Raw genomic sequence first — 27,057 nt, 5'->3', positions numbered from 1 at the left:
TATAGAAAGCAATCATAATGCTTTTTTAAATGCACTTACAGGTGCCCCTGTCTGGCCCTGAGGTCCCTGGGGTCCCTAGAAGAAACGGAGATAAAATGCAACAGTTATAGTTGAACATCTCTGCTTTGATAATTATGTATTTTTTAAATCACAAAATGCCACAATACATGCAGCAAAATCAAGAGGTTTGTGGTACGGGCCTTAGTAAAACTGTGATTGTTAATATTCCTAAAGTATCACACTCTGTGAATGTGGAATACTTTTTTGAGTATTGCTGGGTTGGCTAGTTACCAAAACTTGTTTATCCGATTACATTTGCTATGAAAGTCATTCTTACTCAAAGTATGACTACATGACATATCATATAACACGCCAGCATTATGTGCATATTGCTGATACAAATACTACAATGGACAAATTAGCATAAACGCATTATGAAAATGTTATAGGCTGTCAAAAAGAACTGACTGACTTCTTGTCTCCACAAATATCTTCAGGGCATTTGTCAGCTGCATTTACCAGCAGTGATACTTTTCAGGTAGAATGCATTAGGTTAACTGTTTAACAGTAATATTGCAGGATTCCTCTATATTAATGATATTATGTCCACGCTCCCGACCTTAAGAGCCATCATTTTAGTAGGAAGGATAATATGGTGGGGAGGAGAGGAGAACAGCTGCTTGGCCCTAGCTCATAGCACCTATGGTTCATAGTCTTAAACCTGAGCTTCAGTTTTGCCTTAGGGTTGTATACATACCCTTCCAAACACTGTCTTCCTCATGTGAATGAGCCTTTCTACTCACACTGAGACAGAATGATACCTGTATCTCTGTTAAATTCCCTTCTCCATTCCCTATATACTGAAAGCCTCTAGGAGCTGCTGTAACATAAACAATAACAAGAATGGTGACAAGGAAGAGTAAGTGACAGCGATACAATACAAGCAAAAGAGAGAAATGAAAGGCACAGAGCAGATCTGCATTATGCATGAATAAAACCATTTAACCTATCTGAGTTTATTTAAGCAAAGCACTCCTTAGCTACTGCTGTGTATGCCAATTATTCAAGCACAATGAACTGTTCCAGCAAAAGCATTCATATGCCACCATAGTCATGCCAGAATTATTTCTGCCAAAAGAGAAATAATCTTATCTGACATGGTAATGCAGCAAATATTGTGAGGTTAGTCTAGCCAAGGAGGTATCAACTCATAAACCACTTAACATAGCAATAAGAAGTATTCCTGCTGTGAGGTTTCGCAACAAGATCCATGTGAGAGTCACTGCGAGCTACAACTGCTGACCATGGGCTGCAGCTGGCCAGCTGGAAAAGGCTCAGATAAGAACGGATTCAGTCTTACACTGATTTCACAGAATGCTGTGATTTGTGCATATTTAAATAAAGAGGACCTCAAAGTAAATAGCAGTAATTTATTTAGGCTCCAAATTCATCTTTATTGAGACAATAGAAGCTGCATTTCTTATAATTTCTGCACATGCTCATAAGATAGAGCACATGGCAGCCACCTGGAAGTGTATCTGATGGGATTATGATGACCTCCACAGCTGCTCAAGGTGATGAGTGCCTGCATGTCACCTGCTCTTCTCATGCCAGAGGGGTTCAGGTGCTGCATTGCTGCTGTCTAGTCATTCCCAGCACTAGAGCTATACCAACCAGAGGCTGAGACTTATGCGTTATGCATGTTCTGTATTAGAACTGAAACAAGCTGTTCTTGAGAATTTAGAGGTATGGTCTTTTGACACTTAAGAAAGACAAACTTAATAGCATCATTTAATGACTAAAAGTCATTTTGTCATTTTTTTAACTGATGCACCCCAATCCTATTTATGTTTCATCCACTTGTAACCATAGAAGGGACTCTTAAGTCATTTTGTAGGTGTTTGCTGTTATTTTATAAAGGCATTAATGATTAATTTTGGAAAATGGATTTCAAAGGATGAGTCACTTTAGCATATGCAGTAGTATAGAAAACACTGCAGGTCCTGTGGCAAGTACCTCACCTTCCCTTTTTACTCTGATTTTGATTACTGCAGCCTGAAATTTCCTTTGAAATATTGTTACTATGAAAGAGCCATTATTTTTGTTACAAAACATATTTTTTATTTCTGTTTCTATTACAAAACAGATGGGAGATGAGTTCACAGAGATGATATCTGCTTCACTATTTTGTGGTAGACCTTGACTGATACAAACAAACTGAATATCACAGAGCTGACCTCCACATTTTGTCAATCAGATCAGCAGCTCAGGTGCTGTTGGACTGCTGTGGGATATCTTCAATGCCATGCAGATGCGCAGCTGCTCTCTATCATTGTGCTTGGTGAAGTATCTTTAGTATGAAATGAAAGTGCAAAAGAGAACCTTGACAGACAAATTTGACATTGTGAGGACATACTTGTTTATCTTGGTTCAGGACTGGATTATGCAAACACAAGGTCAAGCAAGGCACAAAGTCTCCAACAGTTCATCCCTAAGTAACCACTGCTCTCTGATGAATAGATGCCTTTGTTCTCTGGGTGTTGAGATTTAGAAATTCCAAGAAATTTTCCAGATGACTGAATACTTCAGTTAATATTCTATACTCTTGACATATGTCACAATTTTAAAACTTCAAAACTTCTGGGATTAGAACAGATGAAAATTGTGGTGCTTCTGACACAGAACTGAATATTTAAAAATCCCCAACTGCACTGTTCCAATGCTTTTAAGGGATCTTGCAAAAACAGGAATGGGACTTGTATTGATTCACTGTCACCTTGCCAATAAAACCAATCTGGGAAAAAAGATAAAAATTGAATGCAATTTGTTAACTGCAGTAAACTTCTTTGGAGGGGATATTAAATTTCCCAAATGCATTAAACCTTAAAAGACCTGTATAAATTACTTTTGAAAGTCCTTAGAATGTAGCCAAAATGTATAGAGTGTGTTGAAAATCCTGTAAAGATGTTATATTCTTTCTTTCAGTTACATAGCAGCAAATAAGATTGAATTACACTTTTTATGGATTAAGCTAATTGCAGAATGTTTCATTGGAATGTATGGGATTACCTTTACAAATCCACTTCATTTACCCTTTGATCATACTAGAATTTAAGTGAGAAGATTCTAGTATAATTCCAGTGTACTGAATATAATTGCAGTTGATAACAAAAGCAGATAATAGAGCTGTTAGTTTTAGTGTGCTCTTTAATTCTTTAACCACCGTCTGGTGCTAGTACAGAAGTTCAAAGGGCAAAACTCCAGCCTTCTTCTAACACTGATTTCACATGCATTGATAGACATGTTTAACTTTGAAAACATGACCAGCCCCAGGGATGTCCATATTTTACATGTCTTCAGAAACATTTGAAGAAACAAAGTAAAATGTTTATTTAAAATTAATAGAAATGATTTAAAAAAGAGAAACTGGAATCCCAAAATGGTAACCTTTCCATGACTACTTTTGCTATTTTGATATTATTCCACTGCATCTCAGAATGAGTAAATCATAACAAAAACATAGTACTCTGATATACCATACAGTGTATTAATTGCTGTTAATGACTGCAAATCTAAGATAAAAGATTGTTATAGAAAATTACAGACTCTGCTTTATCATATTTTGCTTTACTTTTAACCATAGGATAGTCAAGTGCTGGAACACTTGCCCCAAAAGATTATCCAATCTCCATTCCTGGGAGTTTTCAAGACTCATCTGAATACAGGTCTGAGTGATGCAGTCTGATTGCAAAGCTGATTCTACTTTAAACAAAGCTTGGGACGTGAAATACCTCATGGTCCAAACAGCCTGGATTATCCTATGACTCTAAATTATAATTACTAATTTTTTATTATTTTGTATTACTAATGACATGCCCTGAAATTAAAAAATAAACACCAATAGTAACCTTAAACTAGGTAAGTTAAAACACTTTAAGAACTGTCAGAATTCTGAAACAATATTCTATAAAGCTTTCCATGACTTTCTCAATGTCTGAATGACAGCAATATGATTATTTTGAATTGGAAAATAATTTTCATTTTATTCCAAGAACCCTCTGTTTCTGACTACCAAATTTTTTTCTAGAAATAGCCTACAGGACTTGAAGTTTTAACTAAACAAGGAGATATGATTTTACATTCTACATTTTTCAGAGGATGAGAGAACATTTCTTTCTAGTATTGAACACTATTCCTGACAGACTAAAAATTTTTAACTAAAACTTAAAAATCTTACAGAAAAGTTGAAATTTCTATGATTCTAGCATGAATGCCAATATCAATTTTGAAGGTATAAATGCAAGCTCAGAACATGCAGTTGGATGCAAATCACTTATCTCCTTCATATGTGAAAACAGTTGGAAATATGCCCTTATCTTGGCTACATATTGAAAACTGCTGCATTTTGTGCAGCCCAAAATTAAGCATCCTTGTTCAGAAAAAAAATCTTAAAAGAGGAATTCATGATTTAGGTAATAATTCCTTAAGGAGCAGTACCACTAATGGAAAAAATATTTTTTTTCACTGCTTTTTGTGCATATGTTTGCATGCATGTGTGTCTACATTTCTAGCTCTATGCTGTTACAGGCATTCTTTAAATAAAAGATGAGAAACATTTAAGATGGTTAATAGAAAGAACTGAGAACCTAGTTTCCTCTTACTCTGAGATAGGAATTGTCACATTAGGATCAGCGAGGAAAGCTTCTTGAGACAAATACAGAAAAGCTCCATTCTTAACCTTAATTATTTGAGTTTTTACGATTTATTTTTCAAAAACTTTATGAAGCATTTAGGTTGGAACCATATGTAGGTGGATAATAAAATCAAAATCCATTAAAATGTGAAACTAAATGACCTTTATGAGGTGGGATGGAAGGCAGGGTAAGAGTAGTAGGAACAATACTGCATTGGCCAGTTACAGGAGCAGGAAGCGATTGTTACAAACTAATGCCATATGTATCAACTGAAATTGCATGCACATTTACTGTAAATAAGATAAATTTACACTGGCTTTTCAGGTACCTATCATTAGTTGGATGCTTTACTATCTCTAAGACAATTTTTAAATAAAACCAAACATTTAATAGTGGACAAAAAATAATATACTCTTCTTATTGAAGAATGAAAGCGCAGCTTGATTAGCTATCAGTGCTGCTTGCTGTATCCACAGCTGGCATGCAGTACATGGACACCAGTCTCCAGCTCCTGTCTTCTCCCTCTCCAGACAAGAGCATGCAGGCACAAATGTGGTGCTGTATGCACACCCTGCTGTGAGGCACTGGAGTGCTGACAAGAAACAGAAGATTTTGCTTTTAGATCTGAACCTTAACAGATGTGAGGTACGCACCTGCTATATGACTGGGAGTCATATTGTTTGAAACACTAGTCTGCGTGCAAGTTTTTGACTTGCGGTTCTAGCCTTCAGGACAGAGCTTTGCCTAGCACAACAGAGCCCTCTGGCTGGCAGAGCAGGCAGGAATGCCCTCAGCATCTCACAAGAATACTTTTCACACAGCCAAGCAAATGAAAGCATAGAAGTGGTTTCAGCTTACCATTTCACCCCTTGTGCCCTTCTCACCTCTCGGTCCCTGTAAGAAAGAGAAACTGTTAAGCCAGCATGCTTTCTAGCTTCTAGGACTTCAGAAAATCAGTGTGAGAGAGAGTCATACAGCTCCCACGAAAAGTCCACCTGTGGAATTATTTACAGCTCTGGGGCTTTAATTTCTCTGCATTATTGGAAGAATAAATTGTTTGAAAACAGCTTGTAATTCCTAAATTTGAAAAACTGATTGTTTTCTTCAGATTGCAGATACATTCTTTTCTCAGAAATTTTAACTGCCAGTGTTCTCCCTCTCAATAGGCTGTACTCTCCAATCTGATCTATCTTAGTGGGAGATAAGTGTTTCACCATCTAATGAAATGGGAGCCAAACATGGTGCCCTCTGCCACTGAAGAAATCCATTGGTTACTTATCCACTTTTGTTAGTTCTTTTCTCACAGCCAGATTACAAACTGTTTTTCTGTCTCCATGGCGTTTTTGGCTAGTTTTTCATTTACGCTGTGTTACATTTAATATGAAGTCTATTAAAACTTTTGAACATTTATATAGAACTGTTTTCCTCCTATGTGGCAGTGAAATGAATACAAGAAGTATTGCCTTTTACCCAACAGGTGGAAAGAGAAGTCTAGTTACCAGAGGAATTATCCCTTCTCCTTTTATTTTTTACTTTTAAATAGTCAATATATATTAATTTTATAGTGGAATCGCAGAATGGTTGGAAAGGACCTCGAGAGACCATCTACTCCAACTAAAGCAGATTCCCTTCAGCAGGTTGCACAGGAAAGAATCCAGGTTGGTTTTGAATATCTCCAGAAAAGGAAGCTCCAGAATCTCTCCAGGCAGTCTGTTCCAGCACTCTACCACCCTCAAAATAAAGAAGCATTTCTTCATATATGGAATTTCTTATGTCCCAGTTTGTGCCTATTGCCCTTTGCTCTGCCACTGGGCACCCTGAAAAGAACCTGGCCACATCCACTTGGCACTCAACCTTTAGATTCTTATAAGCATTAATAAGAGCCCTTCTTAGTCTTCTCCATGCTGAACAGCCCCAGCCCTCTCAGCCTTTCCCTGTAAAGAAGATGCTCCAAACCCCTCATCATCTTTGTAGCCCTATGCTGGACACTCTAGAAGTTCCCGTCTTTCTTGAACTGAGGAGTACAGAAACTGACAGTTTCCAGATGCAGCTTCAATGGGGCAAAGTACAGGGGGAGGATCACCTCTCTCAATCTATTGACCACACTCTTTTTTAATGCACTCCAGAATACCATTGGCCTCCTCGGCCATAAGGCACAACCTGTTGTTCACCAGGACACTCAAGTCCATCTCCACAGAACTCCTTTCCAATAGGAATATTATATATACCTGTTATTTTGAGGATTATTATTTCAACTTTTAGACATTCTCCTGACATTGCCTCCAAGTTCTATGGATCAGGAATTTGGAGGTATAAAAAAAACCTTCTCTATGTATCTTCCATGGATGGGATGAGTGTCTTGGGCATGGTAGGCAGAACCTGTGGATCTGCAGGTGGTTCTGTAGAATGCTGCTCTGTCCCATGCACAAGGAGAGTGAGACAGAATAGAAACAGGGATGGGAGCAGAACTCCCCTGCTTTAGGGAACCTAGAGAGCACTGAGGGCTATCCGAAAGGCCTAGAAGATGATTTTTCTAGAATTGCTGCAGACTTAAGTCTGAGTAAGGACAGTCAGGTGACAGTTTACGTGCTGCTGTAAACCTTGATCTGCTCACTGCCGTTGAAGCCATGTCCTCTGTCTGCTATACCTCAGCACAATGCCATTACAATGATTTTTTTCATCATCTTGTTGGTATCAGGTGCTTATATTACATATAAGTTAACTTGCCAGCATAGTAACAGTACAAGGATGGTACTGTTAGTTGCTCTTTACAGATGGCAAAATAAGATTGTGATCAGCCATAAAACAGATTATTAAAAATGAAGGTAGGTAGAATAATGAGAGTATGCAAAAGAAAAGGGAAACTCACAGGCCTGCCAGTTGGGCCCGTAATGCCTTCTTTACCAACAGGCCCAATATATCCCTGTAAACAAACAAACAAAAAATTAGATGACTGAGTTTTCAAAATGAAGAAACTCCTCATGACACATCCCTGTTTCAAGTTGCTCAGCATTGGTAAATATCCAAAAGATCTTGGCAACATTCTTGTTCTGAATAGTGAACGCTCTTTGCTATATAATCAACAAGTGGAAAATTAAGTACTCTGACCACCAAAGACCAATTATTTACTGAGCTACAATCACTAATATCTTGAGCCATATTACTGACCGCAAGTGCTCTTGTAAGACTACCAGTAAATACTGCTACAATGTGATTTTACCATTCTGTTCCATTTAGAGTGAACAGCTCATTTCCAGAGTTTATGTTGTATAGGAACGTTTAAAAAAGAAAACAGCTATTAGAACAAGATCACTAAAGCCTTTGCTCTACGTCTGGTTAACTAAACTGCAGGAGTTCTGCAGTGTCAATGGTAGCAGTGAGAGAATTTTCCAGTAAAACTTCTTGTGCTGCAAACTTCCCCTATTTGATGCAGTAAGATGGATGCACAATCCCAGATATTATACAGTGCTTTCACATTTTTTGTAAGAAAGTACAATATCATGAAGGTGTCATGCAGAATGAGCTAATGCAGACTAGTAACCTTATGAAAAAAGAAAGGAAATGCATTTTTAAAAGACTACTTATTAATTCTCAATGCCTAAGTACTAGTCTCTTTCACTGCAGCCAGTTTGATTCTTTTTTCTTCCCTGTTAGACAGTTATGCAATCAGCATTGTGGTCAGTAAGAAGAAAGAGAAATAAATAAATGACAGTGATAAAGAAACTTGTGTAGGTAAAGTTGTACAAGGAGGGTGTCATTGTCAGCAGAACCTGCTTTTTTCCTTAAAACTGGGATCCCAGCTCTGCTTATGTGCCTGCACCCACGCTGTAATCAAACTATTGTGGCAGACCAAGCAAAGGGCTTCTAACAGAAACAGTCTGAGTGAGAAAGTTTTGAGTAGGGGGTTCTGGTCTTTTAATACAAAAAAGGAGGATTCCTTAGCTGGAAATGTGTGAAACCTGCAAGCCTTCCTGACAATCTCCTTTATGGAGTGAAACACTTACAATTTGCCCTGTTGGGCCTTTCGGGCCCAGAATTCCAATTAAGCCAACGTCTCCTGCAGGACCCTGAAAATACAGAGGAAAAGTTTAGTCAAACATAAACATCAGCTATCAGCTTGTTTTAAACTCTTGTAAGCAGTGGAAGATAATTTCTAAGAGCTGTAACAGTGAAAATACCAAGCTCGTTGACCCAGAACATTCATATTTGGACATGGAGTACACAGCTCTAGCTACAGCGTTCCAACAAGTTCAGACACACTCTGAACAAATTATTGTTAAAGCTGATTAAATCTGTTCTTCCCTAATATTTTCACTCTGTAAATGGCTTAAGATCTAACAAAAAAGAACAAACACATACTTTTGGACCTGGGAATCCTTGAAGCCCCATCAAACCTTGATCTCCATCTTCTCCCTGTAATAGAAGCAGGCATCCTCACTTATTCCATGCTGGTAACTCTTGGAATAGTTGTTTTGCCTCAAGAGTTGTGATTACGTACAGTCTGTCCCTTGGCTCCAACCTCTCCCGCTGGCCCCTGGTCACCTTGTGATCCTGGATGGCCTCTTTTACCTCGTTTTCCTGGATGACCCTGAAGTCCTTCTGCACCCTGTGAATAGGAAGAAAATGCATCTTAATACACACACTTTAGGCCATTTCCAGTATGGTACCTCCCTGTGAAAGTGCTCAAGTGCACAAAGTGAATTACAGAACAGGAAGATAAGGAGTAAATTTTAAAAAACAAATCTTTGAGCATGGCATAATATAGCTGTGAAGCTCCTTGTTATTAGACTAAAATTTCACATTAGTTCACGCTAGAGGAATTCTCTGATGACAGTTAAATGCATAAAAATCATGTCTAGCTCAAGAGATCACCAATCTGCAAATAATTTGGATTGGGAACATACAACTCTCATGATTGCTTTGTACTTACACTCTTTCTTTAGTGATTCCTTCTAGCTCTAATAAAGACTTTTGGCCTGACTCAGTATGTCTCCTCCTAATACTTACTTTGCAAAACCTGGTAACCCTTTTCCCCTTAATTTCCTGTCTTTTTTGGATTCAAGCTTTTCTGAGCAGGAACTGGCTCTTTTCAGTTCATCGTACAGACCAAGCAGTATAAACTGGACTGGAAGTATCGGCAGTAGACTCTAATAACAGTGAACATAGCTTTTACAAAATATCTTTATGAAAAGATAACAGACAGTATTTCCCTGCCCAGTTTTCAATTAACTTACCATATTAAGAAGTGCTTACTGTTGAAATCACACAGAACAATGCAAATCACCATTTTAAATGAGAAATTCATCTTTAAATGGTGAAAATTATTTGTAATGTTTCTTTTTTTCGCATTTAAACCATTGAAATGAGTCTGATAAATATTATCAGTAAAAGCAGAGGAGGCCAGCATAATCTATACTCACACCTTTCATATAAATCCTGCCATCAATTTTTTGTATGATTAACAGTAGCATTTCCTCCCTCACTCACCCTATTCTACATATTTCCCTACTCACTGCATACGGTATGAATACTGAGCAGCGTTAGTAGTACTGCACTTAAACAACATGGTCTGATGTGCATACCTTTAGCCCGGGTGCTCCCATGGGCCCTGGCATGCCTGGCAATCCCTTTGGACCTCGAGCTCCAGGATAACCTGCCAGACCTGCTAAGCCCGGGCTTCCTTTATTACCCTTAATAAATTGAAAATAATTATTATTAGCGGAAAAGTCAAACATATGTTTTCACTGTATACTAAAACAGGCATAGAACATAAAATCAGCTAAAGCTACTTAATGCTTTCTGTATACATGGATATGGTACTCCAAAACATACATTAAGAATGATCAGCACTATCATCTGGATTTCTGTTAATTCTTCAAAAACAAAAATCTGTCATACTTAGCAACAAAGCTTCATGTACTTTCACTGTGATGTAAAATGAAGATTCTGAGAAGTCAAATAATTGCAACATAAGTCACTGACTGTTAAGCAAAACAAATGTCAAGCACTTCTTAGTCCATTGCAATGGGCTAACTTTACTTTCTAGTCAGAATATCACAGAATCACAGGGGTTGGAAGGGACCTCTGATGGTCGCCTTGTCCAGCCCACTGCTAAAGCAGGTCTTGTAGAGTAGGTGGCACAGGAAGGCATGAGCAAACAGCCTGCTGTAATATGAGCATGTGGTATGAAAAGCAACCCTGAGCTTGTCACCAATTTGTGTTGCATCCTAAGCACAACAGGCAAATTTGTCCAAGTTTCAGAAATTGCAAGCAGTTCACAGATTATGGTAGATTATTGTAGAGATAGTAAATGGGCAATTTTTATTTTCCCAAATATATCACCATTACAAAGGAAAATCACTGAATGATGGAGGCTCAGGCTGGTGCCCAAATACATGCAGCCATGGGCTGTGATGGGGTGATAAGGACTTTGGCTGTGATATCAGTGAGAGATGACTGTGACCTTGCTGACCCTCATGTATGAATTCGGGTGTTGGCAGAGGTCATTGTGGGCTTGTGCTTGGATTCTAGTTGAGCACAGCCGCAAGACTTGGAGCACTGAATGAGGACTTTCTTGGGTTGTGCAGTGGGACTGCCAACAACTCTTAGTGCTTATCCCAAAACACCGTCAGTGTTTACCATGCCCTGCCTGACTCAGGCAGCTGGGGCCCCACAGGGTGCACTAGCAGCAGCAGAGGTGAGTGGTGCAGTGTGGAGCAAGGGCCAAAAGGTCTTGCTACTGAGGAACCAGAGCATCGCTGCTGCCTGTCCTGGGGACAGAGAGTGACTGCAGCCTCTTTTTCACTTTCTTTTGCTGTTTATGACACCTTCTATCCTCTGCAGCACCAGCGAGGAGAGTACCTTCCCAGTCTCGCTGTCCCATACCCACTGTGGGGCCATGGAGGTGCCATCAGAATAGACCTGCCCTGTCTGTTGGCAAAATTGGGATGATGTCACCTATGTGACACCCTGTCTCCACCAACTTCGCTATGGCTATGCCTTCCTGTGGGCCAAGAAGCTGAAATGTGCTGTATACAGACAAAAGAGCAGGACCATCCGGTATTCAGTGCAGTCAGATGATGATTACTTCTAGCATTCTGTCCTGCAGTTCACAGCATGTTCAGGTTATGACTGCAGGGTGAGCAGGAGTCTGCAGAGCCTGTGCTCCTGCATCCCAAGCACAACTTCCCACCCAAGGGCTGAGCTGCCTGTTTTGAAGAACATCCAGAAGACCTCAAACCCCTGCTCCAGTGCCTCCAAGAAGAGATCGAGAGGATCTGTGGCAATGGGTGGTGGGAAGTGTTTGAAGGACAGTGCACTGTCATAGGCTCCCTTTGCATGCATGGTCTCAACCAGGTGCCTTATTACAGAGGCTGTGGTCACTCCTCAAGGACCACATGGTGCCCTTTGTGAGGAGGTTGTATGTATGGCCCAGAGATCTGCTGGCAGCAGGACAAGCCGGAATGCCAGTGCTACAGGGGGGCAATAGGACAGCCCCACAGCCACCCTCAGCCCCACTGCCTGCCTCAGAATCCTCCTGCCTCTAGTCCAGGCCACTCCTTCAGCCCCGCAGGCTCCAGTGCTGATGAGCTCCCCAGTGATCTTCATCGGGGTCCCAGGTACCCCACCATTGCCACTGTGTCCTCAGAGGAGGAGTTGGAGCAGGCAGAGGCAGCGGGACCCTCCACCCAGGGCAGAAACTGCTCACTTGGGGGGCTCTGGCACCCCCTGAAGAAGAAGACCCACAGCAGTTCCCCTGGACTCACCCCCACCCTACAAGAGTTGGCCACAGCAGCGTCGCTAGGCCAGCAAAACCCACCTCCAGGCAAAACACAGCTCAGGGGCTAGGAGACCAACATCTATCTCTCAGTCTGTTTCTGAGGGAAAATAAAAGCTTAAAAAAAAAAAACCAACAACAAAAAAAAATTGGTCTGATTTCTAAAACGTCAACAGAACTGAGACTGATTCCTTTTGTTTAAACACCGTAACCTCAGAAAATCTTTAATGCAGAATTACAAAAAGATGGGCAATATGGAAAGCAACTTACCTTAGGGCCGGGTTTTCCTGGCAGCCCAGGCTTGCCAGGGTTCCCAGGAATGCCCTCTGGTCCAGGGTAGCCCACTGCTCCTTTCTGCCCTGCTGGTCCTGGTTTTCCCTTGAAATAAATTCAAACCAAATATAACACAGTTGGCACTCCTCACCTTAACAGAGCTAGATTTCACTCACAGTATTTCCTAAATCCGTCAATGACACGTGAATATTCACAGAGATGGAGAGTTTGCATGTATGGTTTAAAATGCTATTGGCTTAACCTTATGCTTGCTAGGTTGTGGGATCTGAGGAAGTTCAGACAAAACCATGGGGTTGATCCTTCTGCATGCCAAGCCTGGAAGATGGCTGAGGGTGTTGATTCTTAAGCTGAAGCAAGGAAACCTGGTAAAGTCACCTAGGTATCTCTGTAAACAAAACTAATCACACCTCTTTATTTTACTAGAAAATTAATACCATATGTTTGCAAATTTATGCTGTTCAAATCTGCACACCTTAAAAAAAAACAAAAAATTCTAATTGGACAAGTTTGTGCTAACTTACTGTACTGCACTGAAAAAACTCACGTTACATTCACCAGAGGAACAAAAATTTTCTCTTTACGGTCATTTCCTTTTAGACTGACACATATGATCATACAGAGCTTGGAGTTCTACAATTCTCTATGAGTATATTTCTCAGAAATTTAAAGCATGCTAACTAGGCCACGGCTCATTATAAAAAGTATATTTAATAGTTGTCTTAAAGAGTGTAAGTGTTCCATCTTTATCTCATTTCTAACTGATGAGGAACCTCACACTTGGAATGTGCTGCAAGACTTCTGCTTTACTGTCTTCTCTTTGCATCTCCATTTTTCTTGCATTTCCCATTTCTCCGACATCTGCAGTGATGCTCTCTGCAGTCCTCCAGAGAGAAAAGCCAAGTATTTACAAAGGACACACAATCTGCCTGCCTTCAAAAGGTTATTCTTCCACTCTCCCCAGAAGGTAGAAGTTCTGTGAAACAGCTGCATTTCTCTGGTTACCAACAATGTTTTGATGTGAGTTAGTAAAATATATTTACAAAATGGTCTTGTGTGGTATTATTTATTAGGGACCAAAATAGTCTTGATGAGTTTTGTTCTCAGTTATGTTTACAGAACACCTACTGCTTCCTGCTCTCTTTTCCCTTGGGGAGAAAGGGACGTGAGTTAGCTTCTTTACAGTTACTCAAAAAAGAGCATTAAAAATTTCAGCTCAGGGCAAGTGAAAGAATAAAACCTCCAGAGATCCATCACGGACATATGGATACACACTTTTGGTGTGTAGGCCACAGCTGTTGAAGGAGCTGATGGAAGGCAGGAGTGCACAGTAGTACAGCTCTGCACAATGTAATGTGATAACTTGCACATGGGCTATGGGCCACATGAACAAATCATCTAATTAAGTAACTGTTCAGGTGGGATGCAACTTGTTGCTATAATAGCTGCACTTCTCTCCCATGTGATGAGTAACTGAGTGTAAATTAGTATGATTTAATATAGTCTCAAAAATTATTCTTACTTTCTCAGGGGCTCCTTTACACTTCCTGGAAAATGAGAAACAGAAAGCTTTCTAGTACCACTGCCTGGAGTCAATTTTGCTGTCCTTCATTTCCAACCAGAAGATCAGAAGGCCAGAGCTGTGTTACTTACGGGAATTCCAGGTTTGCCTGCCTGACCCGTTGCTCCTTTCTTTCCTGTGGGCCCCTAAAAGTTAAGATATTTGGGTTACAAACATAGTCCTCCCAAGAAGATCTGAAAATTGATTTTCCTCACTGGTACAAATGTCCACATTGCCTCACTTTGAGGTGGAGGTAGCAGAAAGTTTTTCAGTAACTTAACACATTTTCCACCAGAAAACCATACCAGCACAGAGAAGTATGCTCTTGCAGTACTTTTAGTACCTTTCAAAAATGGAAATCATTAAAAACTGGCAATGTTGATGCACTGAGTACAAAAAAGAGTACCAGAACAGAGTAGCATCACAAATAGGAACATTATTTTTATCTAAAACGTAGACAAAAGACAAAAACTACATAAAATCACTCTTTTTTGGCTTGATCTAGTAATCCTTAGTTTGAGACAACTGAGTGATATTGATAGGAGATCCAGCAGCCAAGTACTAACACAGAAATGCTCAGATTGGGTCAAAAGGATCTGAGAATTCTATTTATAGCACATTCTTCATTGAATATAAATATCTAAAACTTGTCAGAAAATTTAGAAAGTACTCATTAATTACAACATATGCATGAATTTTATCCTAACTCTCAAAGATATAACCACACAGACAACACAAATGAGAATATGTCAATTGAGTAGAATAGAGCTCCCAAGATTTTTTTGGTGTTATTTTTAACAGTGCTCTTAAAGCAAAAGCTATATTAACTTACTATGCTGCAATATTACATAACATGCAGTAAATTAAAAAAATAACATTCTAATTATATGTTTTAGAATAATTAATAAAAATATGATTTACTTAGCAAAATTATGTTTTATTCCTTAACATCTTTTAGTTAATGAAGGCATACATAACATCCACCAATCAGAATAGGAACTCATATTCAAATAACTTTATATTGTTTTAAAATAGTGGAATGCATATTAAAGTAAATCCAGATGATTCAGCATTGCATTGTATGGGATTGTCTTTTTTAGACTTTTGGTTTGCTCCAGGTTGCCTAGTTGTAAACGGCAGTTTTAATCTGAAAGGTATTTGCAACACAAAGAATATATTCCCTAAGGGAAAGGCAGAGGAATGACCAATTTTATCCTGTGCTGTGTGTAGTTTCTTAAAGGCAATATATCTTGGTACACAGTTAGGGCACTTGCTGATAGTGCTTTTACATCATACTTCCTTTTTGTTGCTCCCTATTCCCCACCTAGTGTAGATTCTTGTATTCACCTAGAACTTTTTGAAACATTAACAGTTGTCTATGAAACTTTTCAGACAAAACATCTCATTTAATCTTCAAAATGAATTTGTATTATAATTGTATTGTATTATATATAAAATACTTTTGGCAACTTTCAATGAACCACCACAGTGAACTATTATTTCTAAAGGAAAAAGACTTTGTGTTTTATCTTTATCTGGACTTGCTTTGCCTCTGCTACTCTTAAGCAAATTCCTTATTTCTGAGTGACAATTCAGTGCACTGCAGTACCAAGAAGCTTCATTTATAAATCAGACCAGTAAAATCTTGGTTGTTGTCCAAACCTTGTCACAAGAAACTTCACTTAAGGGTATAATTGAATATCACTGAAATATTTCCAAAAGAGCCTCTCAAATGCTTTACATTACCTCAAAGCAAACCTACTTACTTATCAAATAAAACATATCTAATAAGACTATTATACAGTTTTCCATTATATTTTTAATTGCCCCTGCAGGTATGAAAAAGCAAACCAAATACTGAATTTCAGCCTTACATAACAGGAAAAAAATACAAACAGTTTCCATGCTGCTGTCAGTCATGTACAAAAGTTTCTTACAAGCTTACTATTTGGAAAAAAATAGCCCAGTAGTTTCAAAAGAGAATGCACAAATAAAAATTGATTCTTTCCAGGGAAAGGCAAGATGCCGCTAATGCATACTGTCATATCAATGCCAAGACACGACACAAGCATCTTAAAAGAATCAAAATGTGCCTGCAAGAGAGAGAACACAGTGTGATCCCACTGCTGGTGGCTACTGCCAGATGTAGATGCAGCCACAAGACCAGCTGCAGCATCAGTGAGCACCAGGCACAGCACTGCCACCCTTCAGACTGTGTGTCTCACACATACTGCTGAGCCCCTGATGAACAGGCTCTTATGGACTTGGATCAGTGTGAAAAGACCATTTAGTTAACATTTAACAACAACTTGGGCAACATGAGAACATGAGAACAGGTGATGGAGAGCCTTCTCACGACACTAGAATATAAAGGCAAATATTATGTAATCTTTAAGAGTATCCATCAGAAATCACGTTTTACTCTCAAAAGTTCTTGTATGTATCAAACATCTACACACCTACGCTTTTTTTTTCCCTCAGCGACTGAGAATAAACAAGAAAAGTAAATTCCATTTAAATGCTTTTTTTTTTTTTTTTTTAACCGGTTTTCTACTTACTTCAGATCCTCTTTCTCCTTTCAGTCCTTGCTCTCCCAGTTCACCTGGCTCTCCCTTTGGAAAGAACACATTAAATAAGCAAATAACATCATTTGAATGCAAATGAAAGTGTAATTCCAACAATCAATAAAGAAACCTCACTTTTGAGACACTTACTGGAGGCCCCTGTTGTCCAATTGGTCCTCTAAGCCCTGGAAGACCTATGTGACCCTGGGAAGCAGAAAATACGTTGTAATATACATAAATTAGGGTAACACGCTCAATAAGCTACAGATCTGCTTCTAAAGCACATCCTGGGAGGTGTTGAGTGGCCCCAGCTTGATTGATTTCACTTGCATAAAGTATGCTTAGCTCTCCTGAGACCTTAGGAGACCTTAAGAAGCTTTTCTTTTTTAAACTCTCTACTTCAAACTCACTCAAGAGGAGTATATTTGTCTGTATTTTAAACATTTCTGCACTTTCATGAGCATAGTCTATATTTGGTTTTTAATTTATTACAATGCCTATCTACACTGTCTGTGCAACTTAAACAGGATATTCCATGTCAAAAAGTGTTTTGTATTTCACCAGACAAGCAGAAAGAGTTACTGTCCATTTCTGTTTGCTGAAAGACTGCATACAATTAATGAATAATTGTTAGAATTAGAGAATAATTTAGGTTGGAAAGGATCTTATCCAGAGCAACTAAGCTTAAGAAAGACCATCATGCTGTCTAGGACCGTTGCCTAGTTGGGTTTAAAGCACTTCCAAGGAGGCACTTTTTTAAAAAAGTGTTTTCTTGTGTTCAGATGGAACATTTCACGTGTCTCAATTTGTGTCCATTGCCTGTCACTCCACACTACTGAGATGAGTTTGTCATCTTCCCTCCCATTCCCTCCCATTAGGTATTTATACACACTAAGATTCCCTGCCCAAGTCTTTTCTCCAGGTGGAAGTGTCCTTGCTCTGCCAGCTTCTCCTATAGGAAAGATGCTCCAATCTGTACTAAGAACACATCACTGCAGTGAGGCATCAGCACATGCATCTTTGTGCATGTGTGTGAGATGATGATACTTTTGCTGCATGAGTCTGCATGTATGCACACCAGCCATGTTCAAATGGAAAGTACTAAAAAAGCAAGAGGTATTACCTTGTAGCCCTCATCACCAGGTTCTCCTCTATCTCCACGTTCCCCAGTGGGCCCCTGTAAAAAAGAAAAAAGAGCACAATGCAGAAGCTGAACTGAAATATTGCTGCAGCAAAGTGAAGAAGAATCTGACCAACCAGACTGAATGGAAGACTCAAAATATTACATTTAGCTTGTCTAAAGGAATAAACATTTTTTTCCTAAAAAAATTCACTGCAGTCAGACAGGAAGCATTATCTAAAATATTTTCTAACTGAAGAAGTTAAAGTAGCTCTCATATGGGCAAAAACAAAATAAGAACATTGAGCTCATCAGAAATTCTGATACATGTGTGTATTCCATAGTATCGGAATTACGAATCTCATGAATGACCACACTTCGTTTTCAGGGAATGCAAAGAAAACTCTTGCGTGATTTCCATAAGACAGCACATGGTAAATGAGGTTGCCTTTCACAATGGCTTGCTACACTCAGAATTTGCTTCAATTCTGAAGTTCATCCTAATAAGAAGGCAATCTCAATCTCTCAGGCCACTTCTCAGAAACGATAGCTGAGCAGGAGTATTATTGGCATTACTAATGGCATTATTTCTTGAATGACAGTTCTTACTGTTACATTCTGATACCTTAGTATCCCTGCTTTAGGGAAAGCCTCTTGCTCTAACCCCACAAAAGAAATAGGATTTTCCCCCCAAATTTAACTCTCATTGCAACAAATTTACCAAATTTCATTCAAAGGGAAAAATAATGGAATAAGGAATCATGCCTGCAGAAAGCAAGACTGGTCAAGGCTTTGACAACTAGCATTCTTCAGATGAAATAAGGTCAGCCTTTTTTGCGTCTGAAGTAAAAGCACATAAAAAAAACTTGGTGAGGCATAGATAACTGAAGTGTATCAATCGGAAATGAAGAAATTGGCCAGGTCCATCAGTATGTACTGTAATGCAACTGCTTCTATGCCCTCCCAAGTTTCGGCATGTTCATGGCATGTTTCCTCACGGGAATCTGCAAAGTGAAAAGACCTTGCTTGCAATGTTTGAGCAGTCAGCTCAGCTACAAGAGAATCAACTAAAGTCTCCTCTTAAGCATTTCCAAAATTAAAACAAAAACCTGGCCCAGGCTGTCTTTAGTCACACCTGGGTCTTATAGTTCCTGCTTTTTGGGAAGTGAGGAACAAATATAAAGGTTAATCTGAAAAGATGTAGGCTGTAAGTATTGCTTCTAGCACAAAGCCTTAATAAGACTTTGAGATTGCATTTAATTTTTGGACGTTCTCCTAGTTACTGCAAAGAGATGTCTCACATACAAACTTAGTAAACATAAGGTTACAAAATGCAGCTATTTCTCTGAATCTGTTAAAATAGCTTTGTAGCAATAATGTAAGTCAGAACTAGTTCTGACTAGTAAGGCAATTCAGTATAAATATACAGGGGATAAAAATAATGATTCAAAATGCACTGATCTGAACACAAACAGAAGGCAGTCACATAATTAAACACAGGGCACAATCTCAAGCAGGAAAGAGTACATGGCGGCATTTTTCAGAGTGAGTTTATCGATGGAAAAACCATCACTCTACAATTTTGCACAAAGAGGGTACTGATTCCTTGGAAAGTGATAAGAAGTTTCAGAAAGCTCTCACTGTCTCTTGTTTTGAGGCACTAATATAATTTTTTTGAGAAACAAAGACCTACTGGTTCACCTATGGGCCCAGGTGGTCCAAGTACTGTACTGTCTTCTCCTGGGTAACCCTAAAATAAAGGTAAACATTAAATACTTATACTTCAGTTCAACATTTTCTGTAATCCATACATGTTCAAATGTAGTAATACATCAGAAAGCATACTGTATAGATGCTACTAGTGAGTATGATGCTTTTGGTTATAAACAGTAAAAGTGATAACACTATTACAACATCATCATCTTTTTAAGAAGCAAATATAGGACTAAAAACCTAAGTATTTGCTCTTTTCTTAAAAGCATCTGTTAAAGGAGTATTTGAACACTGTCCATGTTCTTAGGAATGGAGGAACAGAATATTTGAACAAAAGTAAAAAAAAGAAAATTTCTTCTAATGTCTTAAGAAATGTACTTAACATAGACAAATAAGTGTCCAGAAAACTCCAACAATCAGCCTGAACAGGCTTATACTATTTTTTATTTTAAATATGAAGCGATCATCATCTAAAGCAATAGGAAAACCAGGTATGTATTCCAACACATTTAATACAAAGAGACACATACTTTCAGTGTCAGAAAGTGCACTGAACTGGATTTTCAGAAGCATCAAAAGCATCAAAGCAAGCTAAACTAGCTCTCAATAATTTTGTTTTTCGATACTGTTTCTGAAAATCTTCTCAGAAGCCAATTATAAAATCCTCAGTAACTGTCTATTAGCAGTATTCATTGCAAAACTGGCGCTAACATAAGGACACATTTCTCTGCCTGGTGCAACTGTAAACTAATCTTTATGAAGGGAATCCCTGTACCTCCCTGGGACCACAGGGGCTTCACTTGGCATTCAAACTTGTTTTCAGGGTTTGGGGCTTAAAAGAACAGTGAATTCAACACTAAAAAACCAAACTGGGGCAATTTCCTGCTCCTAATATCTTATATTAAGCATCATAATTGGACCTTCAGCAAAATCCATGGGAGTACTCACAGGCTTAAGGTTAAGTGAATGCTTCTTGAATGCTTCTCAGTTCCCACACTGATTATTCCTATCAGCAGTACTTACTGAGAGCAGTGGTGCTATCTGATAGGATAGAATGTGTTTTTTTAAACAATGGATACTTTGTTTTTTGAAACCTGAAACACTTCAACAACAAAGCAGAACTCTGCCTCCGAATGATCTGTTTCTCCGCTTTGAAATTCTTTGCATATTCTCTCACAGTACTGAATAAATGGTGGCTTTTGCTGCATGCTGTGGAAAGCAGTGAGTATGCAGTAATATTTACTCTTTTGTGGTTATCTAAACCATAAGAAAGAATAATCCGTCTTCATACCTTTTCTCCTTTGGGTCCTGGGGGCCCTGAAGGCCCTGCAGGTCCTTGGTGACCCTAAAGAATGAAAGAAAACAAAAATTAGTTCCAATGCAAATAATTAAAGAAATAATTAATTCCAAACCTTTGTTTAGCTACTTGTTGCCATTATTTTTGGCTGCTTGCTAATAACGTTGCATAGTGATGTGGGACAAAATTAATGGGCACTGGCAGAAAATTTATTGTGTGCAGGAAAATCTGTGCACACAGTGGGAAAACAAGGGCTGATGTCTAACAAGGGCTTGATACATGTCAAGGGAGCTGGGCTTGATCTTCAGGGCTAGAGCCAAAGATGGAACTTTCTGTTTGGAGTAGACACAGCAGTCTGGTCTGTAAGAGGAAGATACATTCCATATATGAAGATCATCAGAGAACAGCAATTTTTATTCAGTGAATGCCACAACATCTTTATATCCCTCAGTTAACCTCATTCAATCAGTGGTTCTGTTAGTGAAAGGGAAACTGCCTGACCAGATGGTAAACAGAGGTAGTGACTTGCTTAATTCTCTTTATAATGAATAGCCATAGTAATTTCATAGGAACTTTATTAACAAATAGAGTGGGAAGCACTGGAAAAACAAAGGAAGGTTTCAAATCTGATACAAAAAATGACTGCTAGTGAACAAAAAAAACCCCAACATTGCTTAATGCTTACACTTTTAAGTAGGAAATCAGGTGTGATATACAAATATATGTATCTGACACAGAAAACATCTGCATATTTTACTGAAAGACTCCACATGATAACTGAAACTATTCAGAGCACCAGAGTTGCACAGAGGTGTGAATGCACATGAATTCAGTCAAAAAACTCACCCCATAACCTGGAATTCCTAGCTCTCCTCCTGGTCCCATTCCTCCAGGATGTCCCTGATAAATGAAATAATCAATGATAGAAAAATGAGCTTCCTTTTAGAATATTGCAGCAATGTAAACTTTATAAATTCATCTTCAGACACTGATATTTGAGAACCACGGGTCACTTCCTTGTTACTTTTAACTTCATTTGTTCATAATTAAGATCAAAAGAATCTGAGACTTTCAGAACTGTGGAAGAGCTTCATGTGTTCAAGAGACACAGTGCTGCATTCCATGGCCACAGGACTGGACCCTAGAGCTGTGATTTAGATACATATTGGATGCATTTGGTTTTGCATTTGCCATCACACAATGTGAAGTATGCATGGAGAGCTTGTGATGAGTTCATAATATTAGTGGAAATACCCTTAAATCAGTTAACTGTAGATTAGACACTCCATTCAATAGGGCTATAGCAGTCTTCATCCAAAATGCTGTGTTTTGGCCATAATTAAGGCTTTATTTATGTAATAGCAAAGCCCATGATTTCTGTTCTTAGTGTCAGAAGGGTTTAAGAAACAGTAACATAAGTGAAGTTGCATCTTGACTGTGGAGTATGTGTACTCTGTGGCACGCCCTGCCATCCTGCTCTCTAATTGCCAGATCAAAAACCAATGAGAGCAGGAGATGACTTTCTGCTGGTCCATGAGTTTCAGTCTGGACAGGTGCATAGGTCTCATTCTAACGCAAGAAGGCCAGGGCACACATTGGTAGCCAGGGGTTGGGAAGGACTTCTAGGTAGCATAAACACCACCTATACCTCCAGCTACAGCTTTTGCTATTTATACATGGTTCATCTGTGACTTCCCTTCATTAGTGGAGAGACAGGACTGCTAAACCACAAATGCATGAGCTCTTAAACAAGCATATTTTGTACATACCAAGGGGCCTTGAGTTCCTCTTGCACCTTTGGGACCAGTTTTTCCAAGTTGACCAGAATCACCAGCAGGACCAATTTCTCCAGGAGAGCCAAGCTGCCCTTTTTCCCCCTGTTGATGTTATTTTATTAAAAATAATTAGAGATCGATACTACATTTCAAATGCAATTTATACTTAATCAAAGTGCATAACAGCACTGTTTAAGACGAATATTATATTTACATGTTGTTTACTGTAGTTCTTATAAAGTCTGAATCCAGAACTCTGTAGGAAAAAAAAATCTACTAAAACCTGTCTTTTTTGCTTAGCCAGAGCTGAACTTTTCTTATAGCATCAGAAGCTGTTCTGAGTTGCACATCCTGATTCAAATTTAATATTCCTAAGGTTCCAAATGCTATCAATCACAAAATAATGATTACAATTTCAATAAAAAATTACAATTGAAAAAAAAAAATTACTTGAGAAGTGAAAGAAAGCAGGCATGGACTTAGGTTGAATATTTTACCATCAGGCTGCAGTAACAAATTATCAACATAAAACCTACTGATGTCTGAGTGTTGACTGGCATTCATCTGTGTCAAGGAACTAAGTGGAATTATTTTGTAGTGTAAATTCAGGTTTCAGACAAAAGGAATGGAATCTGGGAAGATGAAAAGTAGTACCTTTTTCCCCAAACGGCCCCTCTGACCTGGGTTTCCTGGTCTTCCTTCAGGACCCTGTAGATTTATGAGGGAGGCAAAAATAAATGATTGAGAAAGGCCCTGCAAACATGTTTAAACTGTGCTCCAAACTGAATAACTAAGCAGGCTTTTGTTATACAGAGAGGTGGGAGGAAAAATCTCATTAACTGTTGCTATGAGGAAGTTAGCGTGGCTGTTTCAAGTTACAGCAGAAATAAATGGGCAAACATAAGGGATCACTTATCAAATCAGTGAAAATGAACTGGACATTAAAAAAAAAAAAAAAAAAAGACAAACACTAAAACACAATAAGTCTTGCCCAGACAGAAAGTATTATTTCAGGAATAAAGTTGCTTCTGGATTTAGAGAAATGCAATGCACAGTTACTACTTAAGAAAACTCTGGGGTTGTCAAGTGTCAAGAGCAGGGCCCTGACAAAATCTGCTGCAGAGGAGAGACCTAGCTCAGTGCATGGTGAGGCCCTTCCACTGCCAGCCCCATGGTGGTTGTGTAAGTAGGTGTGCTGTGTGTAGATGAGGGATGCCACGGAACTACAAACTCACTGCCCTCTGGGTCACTTCAAAAAACGATCCTCAGAAAGGACTCAAAGTGTCCAGAGAAAATTGGTCTCAAATTATTCAATAGCTCTATGAAGGCAAGGAGGTAATTTAGCTTTAGTTTTGGGAAAGGTGAGATACACGTACAACATTTTTAAAGATATTGTGGTGATGAGCCAGGGTAAGTAGAGTTCAAACAGAATAGTGAAGCTCATTTGTTGCTTCATTAGCTTCTGGTTAAGGAAAATGTAATGTTACTCTCACCCCCAGTAAAACTTCCAAAAAGGAAATTGATTTCCTTGTTTAGACCAGGATGTTGTGATCTGTCCACATGTCTAGAATGAGGTCAAGCCAAAACTGTGATACAAACACCTCAGATGCTGGGGAGGATGATTGGGCAGAGGGGCAGCTCTGCATCTACATTTGGAATGCATGGAACAGAAATGTGAAAAATACACTGCTAACCACACCGTCTCAAACTCTGAATCTCCAGACCTGCCCGTCTCACTGAGCAGTGTTGTTAATGTTGTTTACTCCATGCAAGTATAATTACATTTAGTGCAGATATGTCAGGGCTGAGATATTTTATAATAATTTTAATGTACAAAACATTCTTGCTTCTGCTGAATAGTCAATCCAAAAAAAGAAAAAAGTCAAAGTGATATTATTGTGCCAGAAACATCAATTTTTCTGCACCCTAAGCTGTGACAATTGAAAAGTGCATTTTCTTCCTTAACTAGAACAGTTGTTTGATGTGAGGAGCCTAGGACTAAAGAAAGCAAATTCTAGTTCTGAGGCTGAGGATAGAGAGAACAGTGCTCACAGCTGGTGACAGCTGGCTCTCCAAACTGCTGTTTACTCATAATCCATCATCAAATAAGAGCTACAGTGAAGACAGCCAGGGGATTGTGAATGAATTTTGGGTGAGGGAATCTGATGTCTGACTTGAGACTACATACTTGCTTTAGAAGCTGTGCTCTAAAAGATTAGTTTACATTAAGTAGTTGCATAAAACTTCAGAAAAATAGATTAGATGAATAGATTGTAGTTGCTAGGCATGATGCCAGAACAAACAGCAAACTGATCTAACAATGTTAACTGTGGATCCCCAGGTTCATTTGCTATTTGACTTATGTGTGCATGTTGCCATTTCTTTCCATCTGTCATCTCTAACAATTGGTGATCCTGTGAAATGTCTATTTAATTCTTTTCACAGGAGCACCAAAATCTAGTTAGTTAGGAATACGTGTTTTTTAAGAACAAAAAGAATTTCATTATCCCATTCTTCCTCCTTTTTTTTTTTTTTTTTTTTTTTTCCTTTTCTTTAGTTTATTGTATAAACCTCATTGCAGGCTCATTAACAAGGTAAGAAGAGAAGGCTCACCAAAGCACAGAAGCATCAACTGAAGAAGGGCTGCCTGGCATGATAGTCCCTCTCTTCTGGAAGTCAGCGTCAGTATGAGTTGGGCAGCATTCATAATAATGTTTTTACATCACCTTGACAGCAGCATAGAAAGACCACTGCTAGGAAAGGCAGACCATCCTCCCATGGCAACATCACAGATCAGCAGTAGGTGTTGTTTAGATTATGTGATACCTACTATGATGTAATACTTGTTTTAAGTAACTTTTGAACTGCTTCTTGAATCTTAACAAAGAAGGCCCTATAATCCACACCAATACTTTAAGAAATCCTGTGCTTGTTGATGTCTGTGCTGCAGTAATGTTGTAAATAAAGACACCTCGATGTTAAATACATTACTTCTAGATAAGTTAGCTTTAGTCGCTGATGTTGTTGTTAAGGTGTATAAACCTAAGCATATATTTGGTGAGAATATTAGCATAGAATATTCAATTGGAGCCAGCACCTTTGTGCTCAAAGTTTTGGAACTGCATTATTTACAGTGCTCAAAATGGCAATTCTTTGCCCTAAAGAACTTCTAATCTAAACTAACAACTAAACAGCCCTGGGACAGTAAACAAACCCATTAGTAGGGAAAGATACAAAGCAATGACAGAACTATTTGTGATTGTATATGCATCCAGGCAGATTTTTTTGGGCATTTTTTTAAATTTAGAGAATGATTTAATTCTGTGAAATTACCTACGGTCTCCAAATTAAGGTGAGGATAGAACCTAACAACAGAAGATTGTCTGAAGAGACCTCAAGTGAGAAAATCCAGGCTGTGTGTTGTATGTGTTGAGGTAACAAGTGTGAGGAATTAGTGTCTGCTGAGAAGTCCCAGATTTAAAATGGGGAAAACATTTGTCTCTCCAAAATCCCAAGCTACATAGAAAGGGTAGACAAGCTAGTTTAAAGATGGTAATCTCTCAGTGAAAAGGAAAACAAGACAAAAATAAGTAAGCAAAATTTGAAAAAAATTACTAAAAAGCAAATGAAAAAAAAAGCCCACTTAATATCGAAAACACTTACAGGAATACCCATTATGCCAGGTTCACCAGAGGGTCCAGCATTTCCTGGTGTTCCCATCTCTCCTTTTTCACCAGCTTCTCCATGAGGTCCCTGTTCTCCAGGCTCTCCCTAAAGCAACACAAAAAATCTTTCATCAAGTTACAGCTCCAAAACTTGTTCTTGAGAAAAGAGAATTCTAAATCTTTGAGTTCAACCAAAGAAAACAAACAAAAATGAAAAAAAAGAAAACCACCACCACAACAACAAAAAAAAACAGCCACAAAAAAACTACAGAAAACAAAAAACAAAAAACAAAACAAACAAAAAAAGCAAACAAAAAAAACCCCCTACAATACTAGAACTAATGGGAGTCTTTCCAGTCAAGGCTCCAAGCTAAGGTAAAGCCTTTTCTACAGCTAATTCACAAACTCATTCAACAGCCAGGTTTTGCCTCATCCATCTCCTACTACTGCGAGGGTGTAACACCCCCTGTCCTTGCACCTGTCGTAGTCCCCTGATCTGATGCAGAGAGTGAAGCATTGGGCTTCCTCTGTCTGGCACGACATTCACAAGTGAAATAAGTCACACTGAGTTCTTTACTTTGAGTTCCTCTGCCTAGCCAT

General features: G+C 38.7%; 1 protein-coding gene across 7 annotated transcripts in view; it reads right to left on the bottom strand.

Annotated features, from left to right (window-relative positions):
* The window catches only part of COL24A1 (collagen type XXIV alpha 1 chain), a 120,678-nt gene that overhangs the window by 6,265 nt on the left and 87,356 nt on the right, over nt 1–27,057 (bottom strand). For 4 of the 7 annotated variants that reach the window (XR_014885361.1, XM_085232393.1, XM_085232395.1 and 1 more), the window contains 18 exons: nt 26,456–26,563; nt 23,447–23,500; nt 22,787–22,894; nt 21,864–21,917; nt 21,012–21,065; nt 19,701–19,757; nt 18,011–18,064; nt 17,023–17,091; nt 16,882–16,935; nt 14,416–14,469; nt 12,742–12,849; nt 10,277–10,384; nt 9,193–9,300; nt 9,054–9,107; nt 8,699–8,761; nt 7,564–7,617; nt 5,553–5,588; nt 40–75 (listed from right to left, as the gene is read on the bottom strand). Coding sequence is in view for 5 of the 7 variants with exons in the window: in XM_085232393.1 (XP_085088519.1) it covers nt 40–75; nt 5,553–5,588; nt 7,564–7,617; nt 8,699–8,761; nt 9,054–9,107; nt 9,193–9,300; nt 10,277–10,384; nt 12,742–12,849; nt 14,416–14,469; nt 16,882–16,935; nt 17,023–17,091; nt 18,011–18,064; nt 19,701–19,757; nt 21,012–21,065; nt 21,864–21,917; nt 22,787–22,894; nt 23,447–23,500; nt 26,456–26,563 (1,233 nt within the window). In the remaining 2 variants the exon portion in view is untranslated. Of the gene's footprint in view, nt 1–39; nt 76–2,237; nt 2,351–2,386; nt 2,795–5,552; nt 5,589–7,563; nt 7,618–8,698; nt 8,762–9,053; nt 9,108–9,192; nt 9,301–10,276; nt 10,385–12,741; nt 12,850–14,415; nt 14,470–16,881; nt 16,936–17,022; nt 17,092–18,010; nt 18,065–19,700; nt 19,758–21,011; nt 21,066–21,863; nt 21,918–22,786; nt 22,895–23,446; nt 23,501–26,455; nt 26,564–27,057 lie in introns of those variants that run through there. The other 3 variants (XR_014885362.1, XM_019618662.3, XM_085232396.1) reach the window with 3 other exon arrangements.

This window comes from Meleagris gallopavo, chromosome 10 (assembly GCF_905368555.1).
Source record: "Meleagris gallopavo chromosome 10, MGAL_WU_HG_1.1, whole genome shotgun sequence".
NCBI lineage: Eukaryota > Metazoa > Chordata > Aves > Galliformes > Phasianidae > Meleagris > Meleagris gallopavo.
This window is presented reverse-complemented; position numbering and strand designations above follow the sequence as displayed.